General features: G+C 43.7%; 2 protein-coding genes across 7 annotated transcripts in view; one reads left to right on the top strand and one right to left on the bottom strand.

The window, feature by feature from the left end:
* Nucleotides 1-13,259, bottom strand: part of LOC126520694 (uncharacterized) — a 34,156-nt gene extending 20,897 nt beyond the window's left edge. For 3 of the 6 annotated variants that reach the window (XM_072289143.1, XM_072289144.1, XM_072289145.1), the window contains exons 1-2: nucleotides 12,983-13,174; nucleotides 12,526-12,821 (exon numbers count right to left, since the gene is read on the bottom strand). The gene's annotated coding sequence lies outside the window, so the exon portion shown is untranslated. The other 3 variants (XR_008613527.1, XR_011895589.1, XR_011895590.1) reach the window with 3 other exon arrangements.
* A 48-nt stretch (nucleotides 13,260-13,307) lies between these two features.
* LOC126535677 (uncharacterized) lies at nucleotides 13,308-20,506 on the top strand. Its single transcript, XM_050182495.3, has 2 exons — nucleotides 13,308-13,563; nucleotides 16,592-20,506. The coding sequence occupies exons 1-2, from the start codon at nucleotides 13,392-13,394 to the stop codon at nucleotides 17,917-17,919; spliced, it is 1,500 nt and encodes a 499-aa protein (XP_050038452.2). The 5' UTR covers nucleotides 13,308-13,391; the 3' UTR covers nucleotides 17,920-20,506.
* Nucleotides 20,507-24,191: the final 3,685 nt, after the last annotated feature.

The following is a 24,191-nucleotide window of genomic DNA, read 5'->3' as shown; positions in this document are numbered from 1 at the left end:
GCTAAGCATACCAGACTTTAAAGAATGCGAGCATAATTACAAGAATGGAGGTGTTGAAGAATTGGAAGAACTACAGACCCATTTCTTTAGTCTCAGTATTGTACAAGATATTCACTATCAAATAGAATAAGGGATACACTTGACCACAATATTCCATGATGGATCTCATCCAATAAGACATTTGAGACCGTAGCCAACCTCTCTGTATGACTTTTGAAAAGTACACATTTGGTTCAAGAGACAATAGTGGTCATGGAGGCATTGCAAAGAAGTAGAAGCATACATGTATGCCTTATTGCAGTAGCGTAAAGTCACGCTTTCTCAGTGCATAGTTTTAGGCAAGCACCCTGAACAAAGCTTATGGAAAACTTTTGAAGACATTATTGCCATCCATAAATATTCTGAAAATTGTGTCGGCATGCCTCCACTATCGCTACACAGCTGTAAAATCATGCATCTATTCAGCCTGTGATTTCGTTCTCTTAACAATCATATTGTACGTCATCATCTGTTTTTTTCTGCACCCAATTGTACATCCAGTATATATTGATATCAACATGCAATAAATATTGGTTCTAGTCAGCACAGTGTTGGATCTCCTCTCATTGTCCTGTTTTTAGCACTGTTCCCTTCAAGAGCTTTATTAATATTTTACCTTCAGGTACCACATACAAATAATAGGAAACATGGAACAGCAATGCAAAACTTTTTACATCAGTGATTTCTTTGAGCAGTGTTAAGGTTGACAATTTTGCCTCCTTCAGGAACTCCGTTGAATAAACTTCCTCTAAGCATCTGCCATCCTGGTGTCCTTTCACTACAAGATTTCGAAGGTTATGGTCAGATACAGACAAAGGAAACTCTGTTTGGGTCTTGGGTGCAGTAGTAAATTTCTTAGCATGACTGTGAAAAATTTACGAGGTGCCCAGCATAACCAATATAATCCTGACAAAAGTGTATGGGAGGCTATGCTTGTAGTATATGATGTCTAACAATGCTGCAAGGCAGTGCAAATGCCATAGACATGCATGCATCTTCGTGACATGCACTGTAACACCTTCAAAACAGTTTCACAAACTTTTTTTTAGCAATACCCGACTCAACGTTGCTAAATTTTCTAAAAGCCATACTTCTACGTACATATACCACTGCTCACAATGCTTTTGTCACCAGTTGCAAAATGATGCATTCAGCTGCAAGTCGTCGTTGCATACCATAACGCCATATGAGACCTTTCATTTGCATTTAAAGCACATGGTATAGAAATAAAAAACAAGTGCAGAGATCATGTATCTCTTTGCATAGTATGTAAATGTAATGATTCAGGAAAGCTTTGCTTATAGTGTATTGCAACAAAGGCAATGGATTTGCTGCAATTTAGCACCTAATAGACCAATCTCACCATGCCTAGCACGCAGATGCATGCTTTTTTCCTGCCATGTTACTTGTAGTTCTTAGGAGAATTTGGAACATGGTGGGAAGGCACTGCGTAATAGTTATAGAGTTTGCATATTCACCAACATGAGTTTTGTGGAAGCAGTGGTGGTGGTCAGAGTGCATATTCAGCGACTACACTTCTGGCCAAGTTGAGGGGCTGGAGACGTGAAAGTTCATTATCTCAATGTGAATGGCATGTGTTTCAAAGCTTGCATCTGTTAACATGCACCAGCTATGTGAAGCAGATTCTTTTCTGTTTGCGGCAGAAAATACTCAAGGAAGTATATAAAGGAAGAAAAAAAAAAGTTGCTCTCCAGTGACGCTTTGCATTAATATCCAAGCTTGACAATACCAAATTACGACACCTTGCATATAAATGGTGGTGGTCATGTGTTTACATTTCAGCAGTGACTCGACCAAGGATATAATCTGCATGCATGTTTAAATATAAGGACATGCATTGAAATTTGCTTGAAGAAAATGCTTTTGCAATGGTTAATATCACATACACTATGAGGAACTTGGAAGCAGTAAGCTTTGAATGGAATAAGGAAAGCAGAAACTTCAAACAAGATGGATAGAGAGACAGACACAGGACTCTCTTTCTGCCCCGTTTGAAGTTTGCACTTTCCGCTATTAGACTGATAATGAACCAACTGGCCCAGCAAAGGATTTTCTTAAATGGTAAACTTTATGGCTTATTTGACTTGCTGTTTTCAAGCACTCTAATAGTTGTACGAAGCAACAAAGTTGGGTAGCACGATTTTTGTTACAAGGTGCTTGTTGGCACGTTTTCTTGATTCATTAAAGGACCTTAAAGATCAGCAATAATGCCTAAATGTGACCAGTTGAATGCAAGGTTGTGAAGCATTGGTTATGCTTTCTATTGCATTTTTCTTTTCCTGCAGAAAGTGTAGAAATGCTTGGGTGAACTGTTTTTTTCTTGAATATATGAGCGTGAAGTTAATTCTTTGTTGAGCCCGAGTGGTTACAATTTGCTTATGTCACAAGACGCACTCACTAATACGCAACTGTAGCCCTGCAGTTAAGGTGCTGTCTATCAACAATGCCAGGAGTTCAAGAAAGCAATGTTATCTAACCTGCTAAATGAATGGGTAGATTTTTGATGGTCAGGGATGTGGCTAGGACTATTGTATAGCAGATGAGCGCAGGTATACAGACCGAGCAATGCATGTTTGTTCTTGTTTACAATGGCCAAGCCTGGCCGTGTGAGCAGCACTTCATATTGAATGCTCATTTGTCCAGTATATTTATCTGGTATTGCTGCATGTCTTCAAAGCCTCTCTTACTTCTAAGACTTCACTGCACATGACTGATCCTTTCATTTGTTCACATCTTTATGCCTTTCACAGCATCGTCGTGTCCATTGTGGTGCAAATGCACGATTGCCACGTTCCATTTGCCTAAGTTTTACAAGCTGCACTAGCAGCCACAGCAGTTTTTCACGAAATCAAACCAACAAAAAAATTTTACTTGCTTTTCTGTCAGGCTAATTTGCTGTAGTCCTTAAACATGTGTTCCTGTGGCCAGCTGTTGCCTTTTTGAAAGAAATAAAGACTTAGAGAATTTTTTTCCTTTGCATTTCATTGCAGCATACAGGGACGCAACAGTTTATTCCTTTACTATAATGTCACAATGCTTCAACGAAAAAAACTGTTGCCTATGATCAAAAAGACTCGGTGGATTACACATTTCATATGCTCTCTGTTCACAACTCAGCTGTAGTACAATTACCAGCATGCACCACAGCTGTGGTGGTGTAGAAAAAAATGAGACCAGTCTACTTTGCCTTTTATAATTTCAGGAAGGGCATTCCATCAGTCTCGCCCCATTTCTTTTTATTAATAAATTATGTCGAGTAGGTTTTGCAAATGAACCGTCTTTTTCCAGGGGTACATTATGTGACTGCTTGTATTAGAGGATTATTTTTCTTCAAGCTTTAACAGGGACCAAGTTGCAAAGGTAGCATATATTATATATAATATGGCCAGCCCCAGTGATAGCAGTTCAGTAGCATCCGCACTTAGATGAAAGGTAAAACTAGTAAATTAATTAAGTGGTTGGAAAATACAGCACCTGATAAAATATCTGGCTAAATGCGAGGTGTGCACCTGTGCTCTTGTCCACACATCCAAATCACATAAGGTACACTGTTGGACATGCTTCACTGTGGAGCTGCTAAACAACAACACGAGTGTGATTGACCATGTATGAACAAAGTAGGGTAGTTCTGATCCAATTCTCATATGTAAAAGACAAATCAAGTAACAAGGAAGTTCTTTATATAGTTAAATATCGTGAACATGGTTCAGAACAGTAGATGTGTGGTAGGACTAATTCGGGCTCGCCAACAGCAAACCAAACAAAAAATAAAGTACAAGACTGGAATGTAGAGTGCAAGTTGCACAGACGTACACTATGAACTGCAACAGCTGCTGCAAGGTATAGGTTGTGCAAAAGAAAGGGAGATACCTGAGGCTTGTGCTCAAGTTGAAGGGGTCAGGAATGCCGATCCACCAGCTACACGATCATCCAGCTCGGCAACAACCAGCAGAGCCAGCAAGTGAAAGGGCAAAAGTATGCAGAAGCATGCTTTTCTCTAAATCAGATTACTGTTTAATTGATGTCAAAAGCATGACTTTAATTGTGCACAGCAGTAGTGATCAGGCTAGGCTAGCGCGCAGTTGGCACGCATGTTTCAAACATGCCAGAGTGCATCGCAAACCAAATTTCGCCATGCAGTCTGGCATGTTGCCATGCATGAGCAACACACCTGAGAACTTTCTTCGACATTTCACTTGTTCAGCTTCCTCAATTTCTTAAAACATTGATGACTACTGTTACTGTGGCACATATTTCAACAGCGGCAAAGGCAAGATTTTTTTTATAGGGAGAGCAGGTGGATGGGCTGCACCAACATGACTGCGGACGGAAAGGGGGCTGTATGTGTGTGTGTGTGTGTGCGTGCGGGGGGGAGGGGGAGTGAGGGTTTGTGCCCAGTTTGCTACCCACTGGCTTTGCCACTGCTTCCAGATAGTCCATGAAGACGACTTTGTCCCAAAATGTGGACATATCAGATAAATTGCACAAACCTGGATTCTGTATTTCTTTAGCCGAGGGGAACAAATCTCTTTTCTTATGGGATTGTACAAAAATACTGAAGCGGCCTGTATGAACTTGAGGCAGCCTTCTTTTTACTATATGAAAAAACAGACTACAAAGCCAGAGAAAGCACAGGGGAAATTGTGTTTCATTGAAATGTAGAAATAAAGGAAATGAAAGTGGATGAAAAGACAACTTACCACAGGTGGGAGCTGAACCACATTATACGTACTGTGCTATACCAGTTAAGCTGTCATGAGGGCCCTCCCTTGTTCACTTTCTTAGGTATTTGTGTACACATACAAAAAGAGCACTAGTAGTGCTAGCCAGGACCACTCGTAGCCAACAGCACATGTGGAACATCCCTTTTTAAGAACAGGAGTCGCATAGTAAATCAGCTTTGCAGCAAGCAACTGGTCAAAGGTATTTTCGTTGGCTGCCTTGATGCCATGAGGGAGCATTTAAGGGCTTGTTGTCCAGTTGCCTAATCCTGAAGTCGTACAATTTGACATCATCAGTTAGAGATGTTCCACATCCCCTGACATGGCCGGGAGAAGCAGTGCTGGCCAACCCTCCCAGGACTACCCCTTACACATACAGATAGCCAAGTAAATGGGAGGACGACCACATCATTAGCTTAATTGGCAATGCACAGTATGGGTGTTCGGCTCCCACCTTCAGCAAGTTATCTTTCTATCAACTTTCACTTCCTCTTTACTTATTAGTTCTACATTATGATTTCCCCTACATATTGTTCAGCTTCACTGTCTGCTTCCTTCACAACATTGTAAATAACAGAAAATTGGGTCCATCAATTTCCTTTATTCTTTGTGCCTTGTTCTCTACTGCTGCTGATAGTTTACAAAATCTCCTTCACAATCTGTCCTTGTGTGAAGAGAAATTCAATCACCGGACAACACCCTGTTTGAGAAAAGTCCAAAGTGATCGACAACTTCTTCGGTTTGGTGCTGAAAAAGATTTGAGAAAAAATACTCAGTAGTCATCCAAAACATATTTTTACACAATGCCTTAAAAAGTTTTAGACAAGAGGATCATGCTAAGGGATAAAACTTATCAGAATTTTGTTATAGAGATCAAGAGATTACTTTAACTGTGAGGTTTTGACATGTAACTTAACTGTGGTTTACATCGTAGGTTCTAGTTTATTTTGACCACCGGAGATTCCTTAAAGTGCGCCCAAAGCTCAAATGCAAGTGTTTTTACGTTTCGCCCCCATCAAACTGTGGCTGTTAGAGCCGGGAATCAAACCACTGAGCTTGTGCTCAGCAGGGCACTATAGACACTGAGCTGCTGCAACGGATACCAAGGGATGACCGAAACAAGGCTTGCGAAATTCCACAAGGTGAAGAAAGACTCACGGGATGAAAAATTGGCATTTTCTTGATTGGCATGAGCCTAGAAACTTACACATTTGCATACACCCACCTACCAGTATAGTGTCTTTACATTTCACATCTACGTAGTGCAGGTTCTACAATGACAAATTCCTGATTCGAGCTTAAGAATAGCGCGAAAATAAAATCCAAGAGAAGGACAGGACACAAAGCTTGATTCCTACAATGAATCTACGTCGTGTTTCCATACAAGTTGCGAAGAATGTTCGTGCAAGCATGGCGCCTCAGATAACAGCGTAAGAAACAACAATGCTAGTATACATATCAGTTTAGGGAACAAGCTGCATTGCATTCTGGCTTCAAGACAAACTTAATTTGACAGCAAGATTGAGCCCGAGTAGAACACGTTCCTATATACTGGTTTTCATAGTTTAGATTAGGGTTTCTCAACATGTGCATTTTGAAGTGTTGCGAGCAGGTGCAGAATGTAGATGCTGTAGCCTTCTTTGGGCTTTCTAGCAGGTTCTCAAGCAAGTCGTGATTCACAATCGAGCCGAGAAATCCGTGATTAGGGAAACTGTAGAGTAGACGAAAAGTAGAGGTAAACGCTGCATTGAGTGCCATAAAAATTTGCGACAGCTCACTTACTCGCGCATTATGCAAAGCCCCACGAAAGATGGGGGAAAAAAAAAGAAAAGTCTTCACGATCAACGTACTCAAGTAAGCGACAGCAACAAACGTTTAGAAATATTTTAAACCTTTCTGTCATAAGAGAAGAAAGTGCCGCCAAGCTGAAGACACACATGAGCTCCATTTACAACAACAAATTCAGCAAACAAGAGCAACAGCACTGAAAAACAGAACAGAAGCTGCACAAAACCACGTTATGAACCACAACAGGCACTGCAAGGTATAAGGAAATGAGTTGCTTTAGGCTTGGGCCCAAGTGTCGCTCATGATCGCAAGCTCAGGCACATTTCGGTTGTCCCAGCACAACTAACTAGCATATTTTGCTACATAATACAGTAAGGAACCATAAATTTATGTTTTAACTAAGCTCAAAAGTGGAAGCAGCGCGCACAAACTGTAGCAAAATTGTTAACCGGAACACGCCATACTTGTTTAAACGTCACAATCATGTGGTCAAAAATGTGACATCACTTCCGTGCATGGCAGTAGCATTTTGGTATGGGATTTCGCCTCTACTACGCGTGTCACCAGTCACCGCCTTTTTTAAAAACCCATATGGGTCTCAAGAATTTTCCTTTTCGTGTACCCTCCTTGATCTTGCGGGTTTCTACAGAACTGATTTGCCAGTAATTGGGGTTAGGAGCGGGCAAATGGTCAACGGCCCTGACTTTGACTGCCTCGATGCCTTGGGTTAGCAAACGAGTTTATTGGCTACTAGCCTGCTTCTAAGGTTACATGCAATTAAAATAATTTACATTTACTAACACATGCAGGATCGTCCTAATACCGTATGCTTCCATGAACTCATGCACTGCCCAAGGTCATGACACGCGAAAAGCACAGTTCACATTAGCAGGCCTTGCAAAGCATGCCAAGATGCACACCTTGAAATTTATTTGAATTGTTTGAGTGCTCCCTAATATGGTCATTTCATGGGGCATTAAAGGAAAATACAAAGCAGACTACTAAGTAGTAGTGGACTATACTACTATTTGCAAGCGTGCTAAATTCTTACGCCTCAAGTTTCTGTTCCACCTCCTTAACGGGGGCTACAAATTACACAGTGGTGCATATGTATCTTTCTCTGAACAGCGAAACACTAGAACTAAACACCTTAAACATTTAATTGAATACAGGTTCCACACAGACACATTCAGGTATTTTTTCTTTCCTCAGACAATCAGTGATTGGAATTCATTGCCTAGTGATATAATTTGTTCATCTGATGATTTCCTTCCTATGCTGGAAAAATAGGTCTGAGTACGCATCTTGATTTATAAGTATCGCCTACAGACACTGCAAAATGTTTGTAATTGGTTTGGTGTACTTTTTTTGTTGTTTGCCTTATGCTTCCGCATTTTTGTTCATTAACCTTTAAGGGCTGACTCAGGAAGGCCACACCCTCTTATTGTATTGCTCAACTACATCTTCTTGTAAACTACAATATTAACAAGTGTATAAGTTTGTCATTCATATTTTGATGCAATGTATTTTCCCATGTCCTGCAACAGCCTCGAAATGGAGGCCAGCAGTGTGTATGAAATAAATAAATAGATGCGGCCTATTAAAGTAGCATTCCATAAACCTCACAGTGCTTGTTTCGTGCCAACAAGACTTAGTTTACGAGGAAATTGCGTCTGAAGGGTCCGCATACCTAGAGAGGAATTCAAATCACCTGCTCCTGAGCAGGGAGTGGCGACGTTGCATACGCCACGACTGCCCTTTGCTTTCATCGGTGAGTAAAACAGCGCCCTACGGATGGTGCTACAGTTTTCTACGCAAAATGCGTATGTGCGGCCATGGAGCAACCGACCCAAGACAGAACATTGGATTCACCACTGCAGCTGCTCTTGGTCAAGTGGCATGGACTGTTCAGACATACCACGACATCACATGAACATAAAATTCTCTGCGACTTGAAGTTTGTGCAAGTTTCGTGAGCCAGAAAAGCCAGCTCAGCACTACATGATAACTACTGAAACACAAAAGCGTGGGCGATGCTTTCAAGGGTAACCTCAATGGGTTCTTTTTTCTAAAAATCAAATAGAACTAGACAAGAAGCATTTTCTTTCATGTTATAATGTAATGCAGCGATCTTTTTATTACTAGTAGATGAGTTCCAGTGACAGAATTTTAATGAGGAGTGCCTTCATCATCTGGCTAGTACTTGAATGTCTAAGGGAGTGTCTAATTGTGTCCTGCATTTACTTCAATTTCTCAATTACAAAAGCTCTATTCGCAGTAAAATTATTACAATATCATCGAGCAATGCTCAAGAGACTGGCCGCCACGAGAACGAAGATGACGTCGCAGCTCTTAGTGCGAGCGAGGGTCGGCCTGGCTGCCTGGCTCCAGAGTAACCTGTAAATAGCCCCTTTCATCTGTCTTTTCACACGTAACATTCTGGTGGAGGTGCGGGGTACTTCAGAAGCCGCCGCCTTCTCTCGTCTCGTCACTCTTCTAACCTCACCACCCATTCTCGCCCACTTCGACCCTGATGCCCCTGCAGAATTGCGTACAGATGCCAGCGGTCATGGCGTAGGTGCCGTCTTAGCCCAGCGTCAGCGTGGACAGGATCGCGTTATTACTAATGCGAGCCACCTCCTAGCACCATCGGAGCGCAACTATTCCATTACGGAATGAGAATGCGGAATGCCTTGCTGTTGTCTGGGCAGTTGTGAATATCCGTCCTTACCTTTACGGTCGCCCTTTTTACGTAGTCACTGACCATCATGCTCTCTGCTAGCTTTCATCACTAAAAGACCCTACAGGCCGGCTTGGTCGATGGGCTTTGAGGCTACAAGAATTTTCATATTCCATGGTGTACAAGTCTGGCCGCCTGCACCAAGACGCTGACTGCTTGTCGCGTTACCCGTTGACAACTTTGACTCCTCCAATACTGCCAGTGCTTCACGACGCACCAATGGCAGGACACCTTGCCGTATCTTGAACCTATGACCGTGTACGTCGCCGTATTTTTTGACGGCCCTTGCCCGTTCCGTACGATGTTGCGTCGCCGCTTGTGAACTTTGCCAACAATGTAAGAAGCCTTCCCACCGGTTACCTGCAGCCGCTCGACATCCCTACCAAGACCTTCCATCGTGTCAGCTTAGACCTTCTCAGCCCATTTCCGGAATCCGGAATCTACATCAGGAAACAAGTGGGCTGCAGTCGCAGCGTAGTACGCAACCCGCTCTCTTCCGACCAGTTGCGCAACTGATGCTGTGGACTTCCTCCTGCATGATATAATTTTGCTGTATGGTGATTCGTGTCAATTGCTAACAGACCATGGCCGCACGTTTTTGGCCAAAGTCATTGACGACATCATGCGTGCCTGCTCAATACAGCATAAATTTACCACCTCCTACCACCCCCAAACGAACTGCCTCACTGGGCGTTTGAACCGCACCCTTACAGACATGCTATCCAAATACGTTTCAGATGACCACCGTGACTGGGACCTCGCTCTGTCTTACATTACCTTTGCGTACAACTCTTCCCATCTCGAAACTGCTGGCTTTTCCCCATTTTACCTCTTGTATGGCCGAGAACCGACGGTACCACTCGACACTGTGCTTCCACCCGCCACAGCTTCAACTAGCGATTATGCCCGTGATGCAATCGCCTATGCTGACCATGCTCGCGAACTTGTGCGCCCTCATCTACAAGTGTCTCAAGACAAACAGAAGCATTTACCCTGTTTATTTACCCTATGCTTTCTCTGAATTCATTGCCTATTTTCACCATCTCGTCAAAGAATGATGGCTCAGCTCGATACGGGCTATCAGCTTGGAAGATAAGAATGTCCGAGGAGGCCTAAGGGAGGCTCGGCAATTGTGGATACTGTTCAGAATTGGCTTTAAAAACATAGATGGTTTTCAGCTAAATGCATAGGAAGGACAGTTCATTTGTCATAAAGGTGCTTAGAGTAAATACTCACTTGTGCACTAAACATGAAAGCTTTAGCAATCTAGTATATGCTCCTGACAGTGCAGCTTGCCAGCAAGCGCTGCAACATTTGTCACAGCAGAAGTGCAACGAGGGGACAGATGGGGAATAGGCACCCTGCAAGACAGTGCAGTTTGCGGCTTTGAAGCTGGTCGGGGCACAGCATGGCATTGGCATGTTCAATAGAAGCATCAACCTTTTGAAAGGCGGGAGCTGACGCATACGCTTTCCATTCCGCGTTGTGGTACTTGTTAAGTCGTCAGTCCTCACATCACTGGCAACTGCGCTTTCCATGCTCATATGTTGACATTTCTCATGGAATTGTCATTCTTCTGCCTGTCTGTGTAGAGGTTAAGATGTCCTCTTTGCCACATTAGGGCGAGAAAATTGTTTAATAAATCAAGATTAACATAAAATACATGTTTTCTTTAGATTGTTGCTCTGGGTGATCTAGTGCTTCACTTGAAACAATTTTTGTTTCCATCGCTATGAATGTTCGCACTCAAGCAAAAAAAAAAGACCCATTCTGTCACGCCAAAAATGTGTGCAACAGTGTACAACATTTATCTACGTGAAAGCAAATAATTTTGCTAGTGGCTCTCGTACCACGAGACAAGGGTGTATGAAAAATCATGCCAACCATTTTGCATTGTGCTGTGGGTTGTTCTATGAGATACCTCTCAGCTGTGGCAAGTTCTATGTAGACCAAACCGCCCAATGCCTAAATGACTATTTGAGGGAGCATTCAAACAATTTAAATAAACCGGATGGTGCAGCGCACATTGCAAGGCCTGCTCATGTGAGCCGTGCTTTCGCACCTTGTGATCCTGGGCAGAAGTAGCAACAAAACAGCACATGAACTCACAAAGGAATATTTTATCAGAGAGATCGTGCACATGTCAGTCGCACTTCAATTGCCTTAATTCCCCAGAAGAGCACTTGTTTAATGCCGATTTTTTTAGCATTACTAGACAAACTAGCACTGTCACAACATTCGCCTCTTGCATGTGCACAAAATTTGTACCCTATCTTCCATCCTTTGAATCATTAAGTCAGTTGGTAGTTCGCACTTTCATGCGTCCTTCCTCTATAAATATCTTTTTGCGCACAAAGAGAATATGCGTCGCAGATTTCACCAACTTGCCCAAGACGAAGTCCTAGTCAGTCTCAAAAATCTCCTTCAGAGATTTTCTTGTTGTGATGAGAATTTTTGTCAATGCATGGCACTCTGTTCGAACAAAGTGACAGGTGGTTGACAACTTCACTGAAGATGGGAGAAAAGAAAGGTTATAGAGGCAAAAATTGTCACATTATCACCCAGATATGTTCCCTAACGCAATGCCTAAAAAGATTTTTTTTTTGTTGGACGAGAGGATCAGGGTAAAGCTCAAGACCTATGGGCATTCTATTGCACAGACAAAAGGATTAACCAAACAAGCCCTGCAAAGTGCAGCAAGGTCAAGGAAGATTCATACAATGGAAACTTGGCATTTGCTTGAGAGTGGCATGCATGGACCTGCAAGCCCACACCGGTCATATTAGCATGCATTTCCCATCTATAACAACATGCAGGTTCCTGCAATGAACCTACGTCATGTCTACAAACAAGTTGCAAGGAACATTTGCGCAAACCTGGTACCTCGCACAGCGCCATCATAAGAAGCAATACTAAATAACAGCTTAGCAAACTAGCTGGAAGAAATTTAAGAAAATTTCTCGGTCTTCACGACAGCCAATCTTTACAACAAAATTGAACCAGAGTAGAACTATGAGTGGCTGGGCCACGTTTTGCAATATTTGTTTTCATAGTTTACATTCAGGTTGCTCAACATGTGCCTTTTGAACTGTGGCGAGCAGGTGCACAAGCAAGTCGCCATTCGCTAGCCACCAAAATCCGAGGTAAACAGGGAAACAGCATGAAGAGGTAGAGGTAAATGCGACATTGCCTTAAAAAAATTGCAACAGCACTTACTCGGGCAATATATGCAACAGCAATCCTACGAAGGATGAAGAAGAAACTTTAATAGAGAATGGTCCGGCAGTTTTTGTTGTGGTGGCCTCAGGTGGCGGCTCGAAGTCCTTGAACTCGAGCGGCAAACTCGAGCGGCACCTTCGGCTTGCCGGATGGCCCAGAGCTGCGGTCTGCCAACTCTGAACTTTTGAGAGCCGCCTCCCAGCGGCGGCAACGCCGATGGAGAAGGTCCCCGGCGGCCCTCGAATCCGGGGCGGCGTCGGGAAGAAGCGAGCTTGAGGCTTCCCGCACTCTGGCTGCAGCAACAAGCGTTTAGAACGCGTTTAGACGTTTTTACCATAAGAGAAAAAAGTTCTGCCATACTGAAAGCCAACATGTGCCCCATTCACAACAGCAAATTCAACAAACAAGAGCACTGAAAAACGTAACAGGAGCTACATAAGACCACACTACCAACCATAAACGCGCAGCTCCAGCGTTGCGGCCAAGTGTCGCTCGTGATCGCAAGCTCGAACACCATTCGATTCTTCCAGCGCAACTAGAACAACATTCTAGCACACAATACAGTAAGAAACCGTAAAATTGTGTCTTAGCTAAGCTGAAAAGCTGAAGCAGCTCCAGCAGCGCGCGCAAAACTATAAACCGGAACACGTCATACTTGTTTAAACAACGTCATCATAACTCTGACGTCATTTCCGTGCGTGGCAGCAGCGTTTTAGTATGGCCTTTCGCTTCTACCACGCGCGTGTCAGCAGCTTACGCCTTTATACAACAACCCTAGTGCGTGCAATGACACAGAAACCACGTGCTTCCAAACGCCGCCTACTCCGCTTCGGAATGGCGCACGTCTGTGATCGAGCTGCCACATGCTGCAACACATCAGGAACGTTCACAAAATGGCCGTGGATGTCAAGAAATTGATGAAATGCGACGTATGTGGCACTTCCCTGCCTACAATAGAGAAGTATTCGGTGCAGCAGATCGCTGCGCACAACTTCGAGGCTGACTACGTGCACCTGGTGTTCCGGAACAATAAGGGTGAGGAACAGTTTTATTAAGTTTATTCTCAGTCATCGTGAGCAAATGACGTTTAAACGCAATATTATATCTCGGACTTTTTTTAATTTCTTGTTGCGCAGTGTGCCTCCAAAAAGGCAGTTGTCCATGCTTTGCGGGCCTTTGTTTTCTCTTTCGCCATCTGTTTCGCGAAGAGCAGCTTTTGCGCAGGTGCCTAATTTATTTCCTTGGGGTATTTTGAAGTTTGTATCCTCGTTAAATGTAATTTGTTTGTTTAACCATCTATAGTAAGTCGTGTGCGCGCTCCCAGCGATGCGCTACATGACATACGTTTGGCATTGTCTGCTTTCCTGCACAGCAAGTGGAGTGAAATTTGACGTTTGTACATCTTCATATGTTTTTTAAGCTACAGGAGTAAGCTGTTCTGCGTTCTGACGTTGCTCTGTGCCACATGCGTGCGTGGCCTAGTCTTCGCCTCAGTGCACGTTGCAATGCGGCAGAGACGCAGAACCGCGACCATACATGAATTTGCGCATGTCACCGGGATGGTTTCCCAGCGTATTGTGGGCATACTCTGTAGTGGTACATTTCATAGAATAGAGCGAAATGTGACGCGCGCGCAACCCCCCCTCCTTTTTCTTTTTTTTTTACTTAAGCGAGAGGAGGGATTTGCTCTGCGTTCTGACGTTGCTCTGCGCTACTTGCGTGCGTGGTGTAGTCTTCGCCTCAGTGCAGGCCGCAATAGGTCCGAATGCAGGCCGACGTAGGTCCAGGACCACACTTGTAATTGCGGCTGTCAGCGGCTTGGTCTCCTGGCGTACTTTGGGAAAATTATTTAGTAGTACCACAGTCCTTCAATTGAAGGACTCTGGTTGAGCCCTCGCAGATAGAAGAGCCATGCTCACATGCACATATGTCCTAAAAACCCGTTCACTACCAAAACATCTCTGCTACTCCATAGTTACGAAGTGCCCGTCTAAGCAGCTTTTTAACAACAAACCGAATGCGACGAGACCCCTTATTCTCCGATTTGAAGAAATTTGCCAGGAATTAGGTATTCTAGACACACTGCCTGACGTTGCCCAGAGACCCGAACCACTACCACCTTGGCACACCTTTTCCAGTGTAGGTGACTACACACTGACACATTTTCATAAAAAGCAAACTCCACGTGCACATATAATACAAGAATTTTTGGCGCTAGACGAAAAGTACAAAGGACACACAGCATTTTATACTGACGGTTCTAAAACATCACTTTACGTCGGAAGTGCTGTAGTGCAAGATACATGGGAAAAGGTAGTCAGGTTGCCTCAGTGCACGTCAATTTTCTCAGCCGAATGTCATGCCATTTCGGTGGCTGTATCAAAAATAGTCGAGATGAACATTCAAAACAGCATTATATACACGGACTCGCTGAGTGCAATAACAGCACTGAAAGCCAGAAACGTAAGGGAACCTTTAATAGGAAATATAATTCATAACATAATAACCGCTCAAACACAAGGACACGAAATTAAGCTCTGTTGGATACCAAGCCATCACGGAATTAGAGGCAACGAGAGAGCTGACGCGTGCGCCGCTCAAGCCTGCTATAAGGAGGTCAGTACTGTAAATATACCCTATACAGATTGCATGAAGTTAGTGAAAAACAAGCTGAAAGAAAAATGGCAGTGTACATGGAATAGCGAAGAAAATAACAAACTACATTTAGTAAAATCTATTCTAGGAGAATGGCGATCATGCAGGCATCAGGAACGTTTTATAGAAGTAATTTTATGCCGCCTGCGCATCGGACACACACACCTAACACATAACTTTCTACTGACAAAACAAGAGAAACCCTTATGTGAGAAATGTGGAGATGAACTCACTGTAAATCACATTTTATTCTCGTGCACACAACTCGAACGGCTAAGGAAAAGATATTTTACTGTATTTTACAATGAATGCATTCCCCTTCATCCCAGTCTGCTTTTAGGAGATCACCCACTTGTAGGAACATCATCTCTTCTAAGTTTTTTGAAAGACGCAGCGATCCTAAACGAAATATAATATATCACAGAACTACTAATTCTAAAAATTATTACCTAGTTTTTTCACGCATCTTATGATGCACCTCACCCATTTTCTCAGTCCTGAGAAGAAGGCTGAGGTCTTCATTTGGTCTGTTGGGCTCCTCAGAGTCCTTGTCCGGACAAGGACTTTCGCTGAGGATACCCAATTTTAGAAATAAATTATACCATGTGTTTGGCGCATGATAGCCTCAGTTGCTTATGCGCCATAAAACCCAATACAATACAATACAATAAGGACTCTGGTTGTAGATTTCATAAAGTAGAGCGAAATTTGACGCACGCGCAATCCTTTTTCCTTTAAGAAGAGTGTGTTAGGAGGCTACTTGGTAAGACATCTTTTTGTGAACTTAAACTGCGCTTGGGAAAAGACATCAACGTAGAAGAAGACAGGACGAACGCAGACTAGCAACTGATTTATTGAAATCACACATAATGCTGCCTCTTCGAACCAGGCGCATGCCCAAGCCAGATCATAACCGCGTGACGATGGAACACTCCCTCGCCAAGCCCCTACCTACAGTAAAAAACCAAGCTCTTCTTGAAAAGAAGGAGCTTTTCAAGAAGAAACTGAGAGAAGGGATTCACACTGTTCTGGGGCGTAGCTTGCACCACGTGCTCTCAGTTCGTCTTTGTCTTATCGTAACAGCATTGCTATGAATGTACAGTCTGATTCAATATTGAGGAAGGAGTGAGCATAGGTCATGCTTAAGTTTCATATTTGTTTCTTATTAAAACAAAACTAATATGATAATTTTTTTGAAGTTATGGCGCATTGCATTTGAAATTCAATTTTAACAGAAATTTGAGCAATATCAAGGGTGACCTCATGACACAGTCGAGTTGAAGGTGAGGGAGTAAAATAAATGCTACATTAGCCCATGTCGAAAGCCTTCAGAGTGATTATTTTTGTTTGCATCTCTCTCCCAATAGTACTTGTCACTATCTAATGCTATTTTGTACTTTTATTACAGAATTTCATGAATGGAAAGCAGAAGAAGAGGGTAGCCAAAACTGCTGGTTCATTTTGCCCAGGGACCCCAAAAAGCTGGCCAGTGGAGAGACAAGCATCCACTATTACAGTAATAGATCAGGCGAGGCAAGGAAAAAGGAAGGTCATAGTGACCGTCGGGAGAAAAGTCACAGGAGCTGTAGGTCTGGTAAGATATGTCTTTCATTTATTACCGTCACAACGGACAACACTCAGAGTCCGACACCTGAAGGCACCACCATAAAAGTCATGTATCAAAGAAACCATTACGGTCATAAACCAGAAATTCAGCACTTGAGAATGAGTGACAAGGAAAAGGCCAGCGTAGCAGAGAACCTAGAAAGGGGTGTGCCCATGAAAACCATTCTAAAGCGAATAAGAACATCTGTGGCATCCAAGCTGAGGCCAGTGCACTTGGCAGAGTGCTCAACCCTGCATAACATCAAACAGCAGTTTAACATCGCTGCTCCTGAACATTGTCACACTAATGACGCTATCAGTGTAGACACGTGGGTGCTTGTGATGAAAGAAAACAGTGAAACACTTGTCCGCCTGTACAAGGCACAAGGTGCAGTGGACCCAAGTGGTACATTTCCTTCAGCAGACTTTGCTCTTGTTCTGATGACAGAGCCTCAGAAGGAGCTACTAGAAAAATTGGGCCCTGCAGGGACTGTATGTCTTGACTCCACACATGGAACTACAGAGTACCAGTTTGAGCTGACCACTCTTCTGGTGCTAAATAAAGTAGGATCAGGTGTAGCTATAGCTCATTTCATCTGCAACCGGATGAACGAGCAAACTTTGACAGCATTCTTCAAGTATCTGGAGTCGGCCATGGCCAAAAAAGTGGCCGCTAAGACATTGATATCTGATGATAGCTCGCAATTCTACAAAGCATGGTCCATGGTCATGGGTGCCGCAAAAGAGAAACTTCTCTGTGCCTGGCATGTGGGTAACAATTGGCATAAGAAGATACTCGAGTGTGTAGAGAAACAGCTAAGGCCACATGTTTACCATAGTGTGTGGCTACTCTTAGAGTTCCTCGCGGAAAAGGCATTTGAAGATTATTTTAAGCAATTCCTTTCTAGTGAGGCAGAAAAACTGAGGGACTTCCTGAAGTACTTCAATGACCACTATGCAGTTAGGCCGCAAGAGTGGGCCTATTGCTTTAGGACTAGAGCAGCTGTCAACACTAACATGCACCTTGAGAGCAAGCACAGGACGTTAAAGCATACTATGCTGGAGAGAAAACAGAATAAGCATGGTGACAAACTAACTTCTGCCCTCATGGACTTGACAAATCATTTTTAATGAAAAGGGCTATCCAGATGATGAAAGGGGCAAAAGGTAAGAAGCTGAGCAGAATTCAGAAGAACCACAGGTCTGGCAGTGAAATGGCAGCTTGTGCCAAATTAAATGAAGATGGCATATGGACTGTGCCATCTCAGTCTATTAAAGGGCTCTCATATAAAGTGTCAAAAGTGGGAGATGGTGCTTGCTGTCCTTTGAGGTGCAAGGAATGCGCAGTGTGTGTGCATACTTACATGTGCACTTGCTATGACCATCTTATACACTTTACAGTGTGCAAGCACATTCACTGTGTGGTCATCGCTAATCCAACTAGCAGCAACAAGGCCCATGAGAGCTCACCCGAAGAAGCATGTGAGGGAAGTCGGGCATTGCACATTGTACAGAGTATAACAAAGCTGGAAGCAGCCAAAGCAATGTCAAGCTCAGCACTCTTAAGAGCAAAAATGGACTCAGTCAGACAGGCAATATCAGATGGTGAAGTCTCCGAGGGTGTGGCTGAGAAGGCAAACAATTTGTTTGAGCCAGTTTTCATGCTTGTTGAAAGTGAAAGTGACCCAAAAAGAAAGATGCCAGACCATTCAAATGAACCAGCCAACAAAAAAGTTGTGCACCTGTTAAGATTTCACTCTACAAAAAACCCTAGATTGTCGCAGCCATCATCTAGCCTTTCAAGGCCCACTGAAGCTCAAAAGGAAGTCCTTAAATAACAGCTTAGGGACAGCAACATAGAAACTCAAGAGATAACCACGTCAGCAGGGCACGATTACTGGTAACAAGCCTCCAGTGCAGTTAGGAAGAGAGAAGTGGTGCAGTAGTGCTGTGCTGTCATGCCTTATTGAAGTAGGTTGAGGGCTCGCATGTTAACAAATCATGACATGTGGTCTCTGATGATTAGCCCGTCTGTTTTTGTCTGTGGTGTGCAGCCATATGTCACAGCTGGATGGTATGTGTGTTAGAGCACGAGAGATGCCTCCATGCTTGTTGTATGAGCTGCTGGTAAGTGTTCTGTGAAAATAGGTACAGACCCAGTGGTCATCTCTGGTATGTGACAGCTGTTGGATGGTAGTGTGTTAGAGCACGCCTCCATGCTTGTCATATGAGCCGCTGGTAAGTATGTTTGTACATAGATGTAAGGAAGTGCATTGGATGGTGTGTAGTGTTTCAGTGTGCAAAAGCCTCCAATGTGTTTTGCTACTTATAAATTTGTGTAAACACTCAGTAGTGCAGTAGTTATGATGTTGCACTGCTGAGCTCGAGCTTGCGGGTTCAATCCCAGCAAAGGTGGCTGCATTTCAGTGGTGGTGAAATGAAAAAAAAAAGCGTGTAGTTGAATTTAAGTGCACATCACAAAACCCAAGGTGGTCAGAAATAATACTGAGTCCCGCACTGTGGCATGCCTCATAATTCGATCTAGATTTTGTGTTCCATGTGATGTTCTTATTGCCCATTTGAATAAACTTTTATTTTTCAGATTACCAAAATAGAGGGCATACGCAGTGGTATTGTGTGCAGTCTGGATAAGTTGCTCTGGTCATGAGCACTCAATTAAAAATTCTGCATATTTGGCTGCAGCAGACAGTGTCATAATGATTGTAAAGACTATGCAGAAAGCTTTAGGCCACTCTACATATCAGATCAGTTTTATATTGCATCCCTTATGGTGCATCTCTTAATTGAGTAGGCGTAATAACAGTTGGCAATGCTTCCTTACACATTTAATATTTTTCTTTTTTTCTTTTGGAAGAGTAACCTTGGAAGAATAATCTACAACAGTGCTCCTACCTTCTCTTTCACTGTCTCCCCATTTCTTTTCTACACTTCAACTTCATTCTACGCACTATCTTATTCTCCTCTTCATCCTACATTGAGGGTGTGGGAAAGTGAGCTAAGCGTGCATAAAGATTGCTGTGCCGAACTTAATTGCGGCACTGACGAAGACAAATCTTTGTCAAAAGGTTCACTCCAGCTACATTCCCCCTCCAAACACTGTTTATCACTTCAAGCCTTCATATTCCTGTGAGCTTTTGTCTTGTTTAACAGTTGTAACAGTCATACTATTTATTACTATCAATAGCCAGCATACATTTAGCACTGCAAAGGGCTGTTTAGAAGACGTGCGAGTTTCTACTTCCCTTATAATAAATACTCCGGACATTCAGACTCTATTTTATGAAAATCTTTCAAACATTGCCAGTGATGACCACCATATGGGTTAATGTCGGCATGGGACTGAGGCTTTCCCGCAAAAAGAACAGTTATGTTCTGCTCATATCATGTGACTGACAGTTTCTGCTGTAATTTTTGCACTTGTCAACTGCACTGTGAAGTGTTCATTTCTGTGAATATGTGCTGGCCTGATTCTTCTTGTTCACACATTTCAGATCTTGTGCTATGAGATGAGGAGGTGTAAAATAAAAATACCGTGTAGATTTCACAATACCTTTAAGAAACCACGCAAAGCTTGGAGATGAAGCATTACATGCAACTTGAACCAAGTGTCTGGACATAGCGAGTGAAAGTTGTTTTGTCATGAGCGAGGGTGTCGGTGTTACTTGTAACTACCTTTAAATAAAAGTTTGTTTCAAAACAGTGGCTCAACTCTGCATTGCATTTGATTTTCTATAACAAATAAAATTGAATTCTCCATTGATTGCGCCGACGCTCACGTTATAATTATATGCTATTATTATTGACTAGTCATATATATTCTTGGGGGGTGGGGGGCTGCACTGGTGGCGTTCTACGAATTTGCGCCGCGTGTTTGTGCGGGTAAGCTTAAGCGCAGAATTTTTTTTGCTCGGTATGAAAACAATGCACTGCAGGTATTTTAATTAATGCAACGAGCTGTATGAAATATCGGTCAAGGGGTTGGAAACGTCGTTATAGAGAATCCCGACGATTTTCTTTTGCGTGTGTGTATTTGGAGTTGATGCAGTTTTCTTTATTTATTTTGGCTACATTGCGCCAATTGCGCTTCCACAGAATAAAGAAACGCGCTTCCACGCGCTTGCCGACTCGATCGCAAGGGGACAGCCTGATCAACACCAATATCAGCAGCAATGGCGGATTTGCGCTTGCCATGGCGCTTGCAAAGTTTTCAATAGTTCTCGCCTTTTAAGTGATGCTTTTGCTATTTGAAAGTGTTGAGGTTCATTGTACGTCCGTTTTTTCAAGTTTGGCATGTGTTTTAACACATGTGAAGGTGTAGCCTTTTCTTCTTCAGCGGATATTTGTACAAGGCCCCGTTCACCGTCTATCAGGTAAGATGTGTACGTATGCTACACGCAATCGTAGTGCTTCATTAAGCCACAGTGCACTACAAAGTTAAGCATGAACGGTACACAAAATTCACAAGTTCTTAGTATTGCCAAGAACAACCATTGCTTGGTGAAGCTCTCACAGGCGTTGTAGAAGTTGTTGGGCGCGGCACTGCTGAACGTAGCGTTAGCGGCTTAAATCGTGTTTTTTACTAGTAACAACGTGTCACTATTTCATATTATTGGCGGCGTCTCCAGGACACCAAATCGGTAACGGGGACACCACAGCTAGAACGCGGACTGGTCCATGGGTTGGGGCTCGCCGAGGCCTGCGCGTGCTAGTAGTACATCTATGATGTCTGTAGGCTGTGTGTAAGTCGTACTTTCCGAATTTTCTGACGCATTTTAAGATCAGCTGTCCACTTTCGTGGACAAGGCTGGAGTCAGGGTGGTCCGTGAGTTGGTGCAACATAACCTGCTTCCAGTTTGAGACCGCCCTGCTTCCAGTTTTGATCCCTCCGCTGCCCCTTGGGTACCCTGCCGGCTCCTTGATTATATTCTAATGCTCTCCTGAGGCCTGTTTGCCGGTTACATGTGCCCTCCTGGAGCAGTACTTGTAAATGAATCCGATCTATCGTCGCAACGAAAAAAGCGCCCCGCGACTTGTACAACACCAGTCAGAACCTTGCCCATTGGTTTACCTATGTGTGGCTGCAAATATCTGAAACTTAATGCCAGTTCAACAGGTTTGTTGGCAAGGGTTTCAGGTCGTTGCTTTGTGTTGAATCGGCCTTTTCTCAATTCTTAAGAATTTAATTGGAATGCACCTGACCAGTGCTGCTCTGTGGTGCTTGCCACCAATCCCTTGGACAGGGAAGACATATGAGAATCCCTGTGCATACACTTTATACGCAGTGGTGTGACCGCTTCCTTTGGGAAACTACCACGTTAGCGATATTGTGAGCGCAATGTGACTTTCCTTCATCTTCCTCATCCGTACGTAGTGTGTGTCGCTTCTTCCTCGCCATAGCTCTAGCTCGGCAAGAATGCCTCCACTAAATAGTCGGAATACTTCCATGTATGATAGAATGATGAGCATTTTAACCTCCAGACATGCAGCAGTCTTTACACCACTGCAAGGCAGAAGCAGACTTCTCACCATGTTCACGCTGAAATAAATGCCATCATTAAGGCATTTTATGGGTCCGCCAAACCGCCTGCACCACCTGAATGATGTCACTTGTTGCACCTGGCTGTTCATTTCATTTGGCATCCTCTGTTCGCACATATTCGTTTCCAATAATTCAGGAAAATTGCAGGGCTGGTTTGCAATCTTTCCTGTTTTCTTTATTTTTCTTTGTGGCCTTGTAGAACTGAGAAACGATAATGAAAAAAAGAAACAAAGGCTGCCTTCCTGTTCACCAGTGAAAGTATTGTTGCTTAGAAAGAGGCGCAGAAAAAGATGTATTGCATGTCGGACAGCCTGCACAAGGTTTTATCTTTGTCTCTTCAAACATGGCGTACCTGCTTGGGGTCAGTGGAATCGCTGTTCTGTAGCATTACCCCTGGCAGCGGTAGCACTGTCCCAGAGCTCTAAAGAGAGTCATCGGAAACACAGTGCTAAACCTTCATCCTTGAAATGTGAAGGACGTCACTGGACAGGACGAGAGATGACAAGGTGAGACTGATTGGGGCAATGTTGTGGTGATGGGTGCTACCTGGTTGAGCGCACAGTATGGTCCCCTGTCCTGAGAAAAGCTTTTCTGGGAGCCCTACACAGTGGAAAGGGGACCAGGGAAGTACAAGCGCACCAGGGGAGAAATGAAAGTCGCATTGTGAAGCATGGTACTGTCATTTCGGGTTGCTTCGTGACGCAGTAATGATAGTCGCAGCACAATATTTTCAATTTATTCTGGCAACTCACGATAAGCAAGTGAATGCTGCTCACTCTGATCATGTGGCTGCGTTTCAGTGCTTGGATATCTAAGGCCACGTTGCAAAATGCACAAGAGATTTATAATCGACTTCATATATACAGAAAATACAAGAACAGTTCTAATAGCACTGAAAAGACAGAGCATTCACGGCGTCGTTCAACCTCAGTGTCCTTGAGCGTGCACAAGAACTAGTCTAACTGATGTTATGACTGGCCTGTGTGGTCAACGATTTGTGTCGCGCCGCCAAAGCAACAGCGAAAGGCTGGACCTTTTAAATACACCGAGCCGCCTGCAACCGTTGGAAAACGCTTAGGAGGCCCCAATAGCAAAAAGGCATTTTCACCTTCTTACCCACGGCTTGCACAACACCCTGATGTCTGCGTAGTCTCCACAGTGCTGTCTCCCTTCAGCAAGTGGGACGGTTAAGCTTCGTGTGTGCATTCGCTCTTTCTCTTCGTCCTCGGCAGGGAAGGTGCCAGCGTTGTGTGTGTGTGTATGCGCACGTCAGTGCCTTTCCTTCTGCTGAGCCAGTGGGGGTTAGAAAATTCGTTGAACACTTCCATGTATCGAGCAGCGGCCGCCAGCATGGAGAGTGTTTTCTCTCTCCTTCTTTTGAGCAAGGGTATTCCAAACACTATAAAGGACGTCTTCGCCAATGGACTTGAGCCTTCAGTTTTTGAGCAAACTAGCATGTCTGTCGCTCTCCATCGGGAAACTTGCAGAGTTGACCACTCCGTAACAATGTGAAGTAAACATTTATTGTTACTCGTTGCATTGTTGCCGTATCTTCTGCCTGGCCCCCTCAGTACTCATGAGCCGCTGCAAAATGCAGTCAGCGGCACGATCCTGAGCACCTAGGTGCACAGTTTGTAACAATTGGTGCCAGCGGTTCGATCCGACAACCAATGGTAAACTCCAGACCACCAAGCCCACGCTACTTCCACAGTCTTGGGTTCCCATCTTTAACACGGAGCAGCAGCAAAAAAAGAATTGACAGCTGCGAATAAGGTATGCGGATGTGGGCTGCTTCCCTTGAACATAGGAGGCAAATGCCTTCAGGAAGTTCAGTCGCACTTTA

This window comes from Dermacentor andersoni, chromosome 7 (assembly GCF_023375885.2).
Source record: "Dermacentor andersoni chromosome 7, qqDerAnde1_hic_scaffold, whole genome shotgun sequence".
NCBI lineage: Eukaryota > Metazoa > Arthropoda > Arachnida > Ixodida > Ixodidae > Dermacentor > Dermacentor andersoni.
The sequence above is the reverse complement of the archived record's forward strand: the minus strand, read 5'-3'. Positions and strand labels throughout refer to the sequence as shown.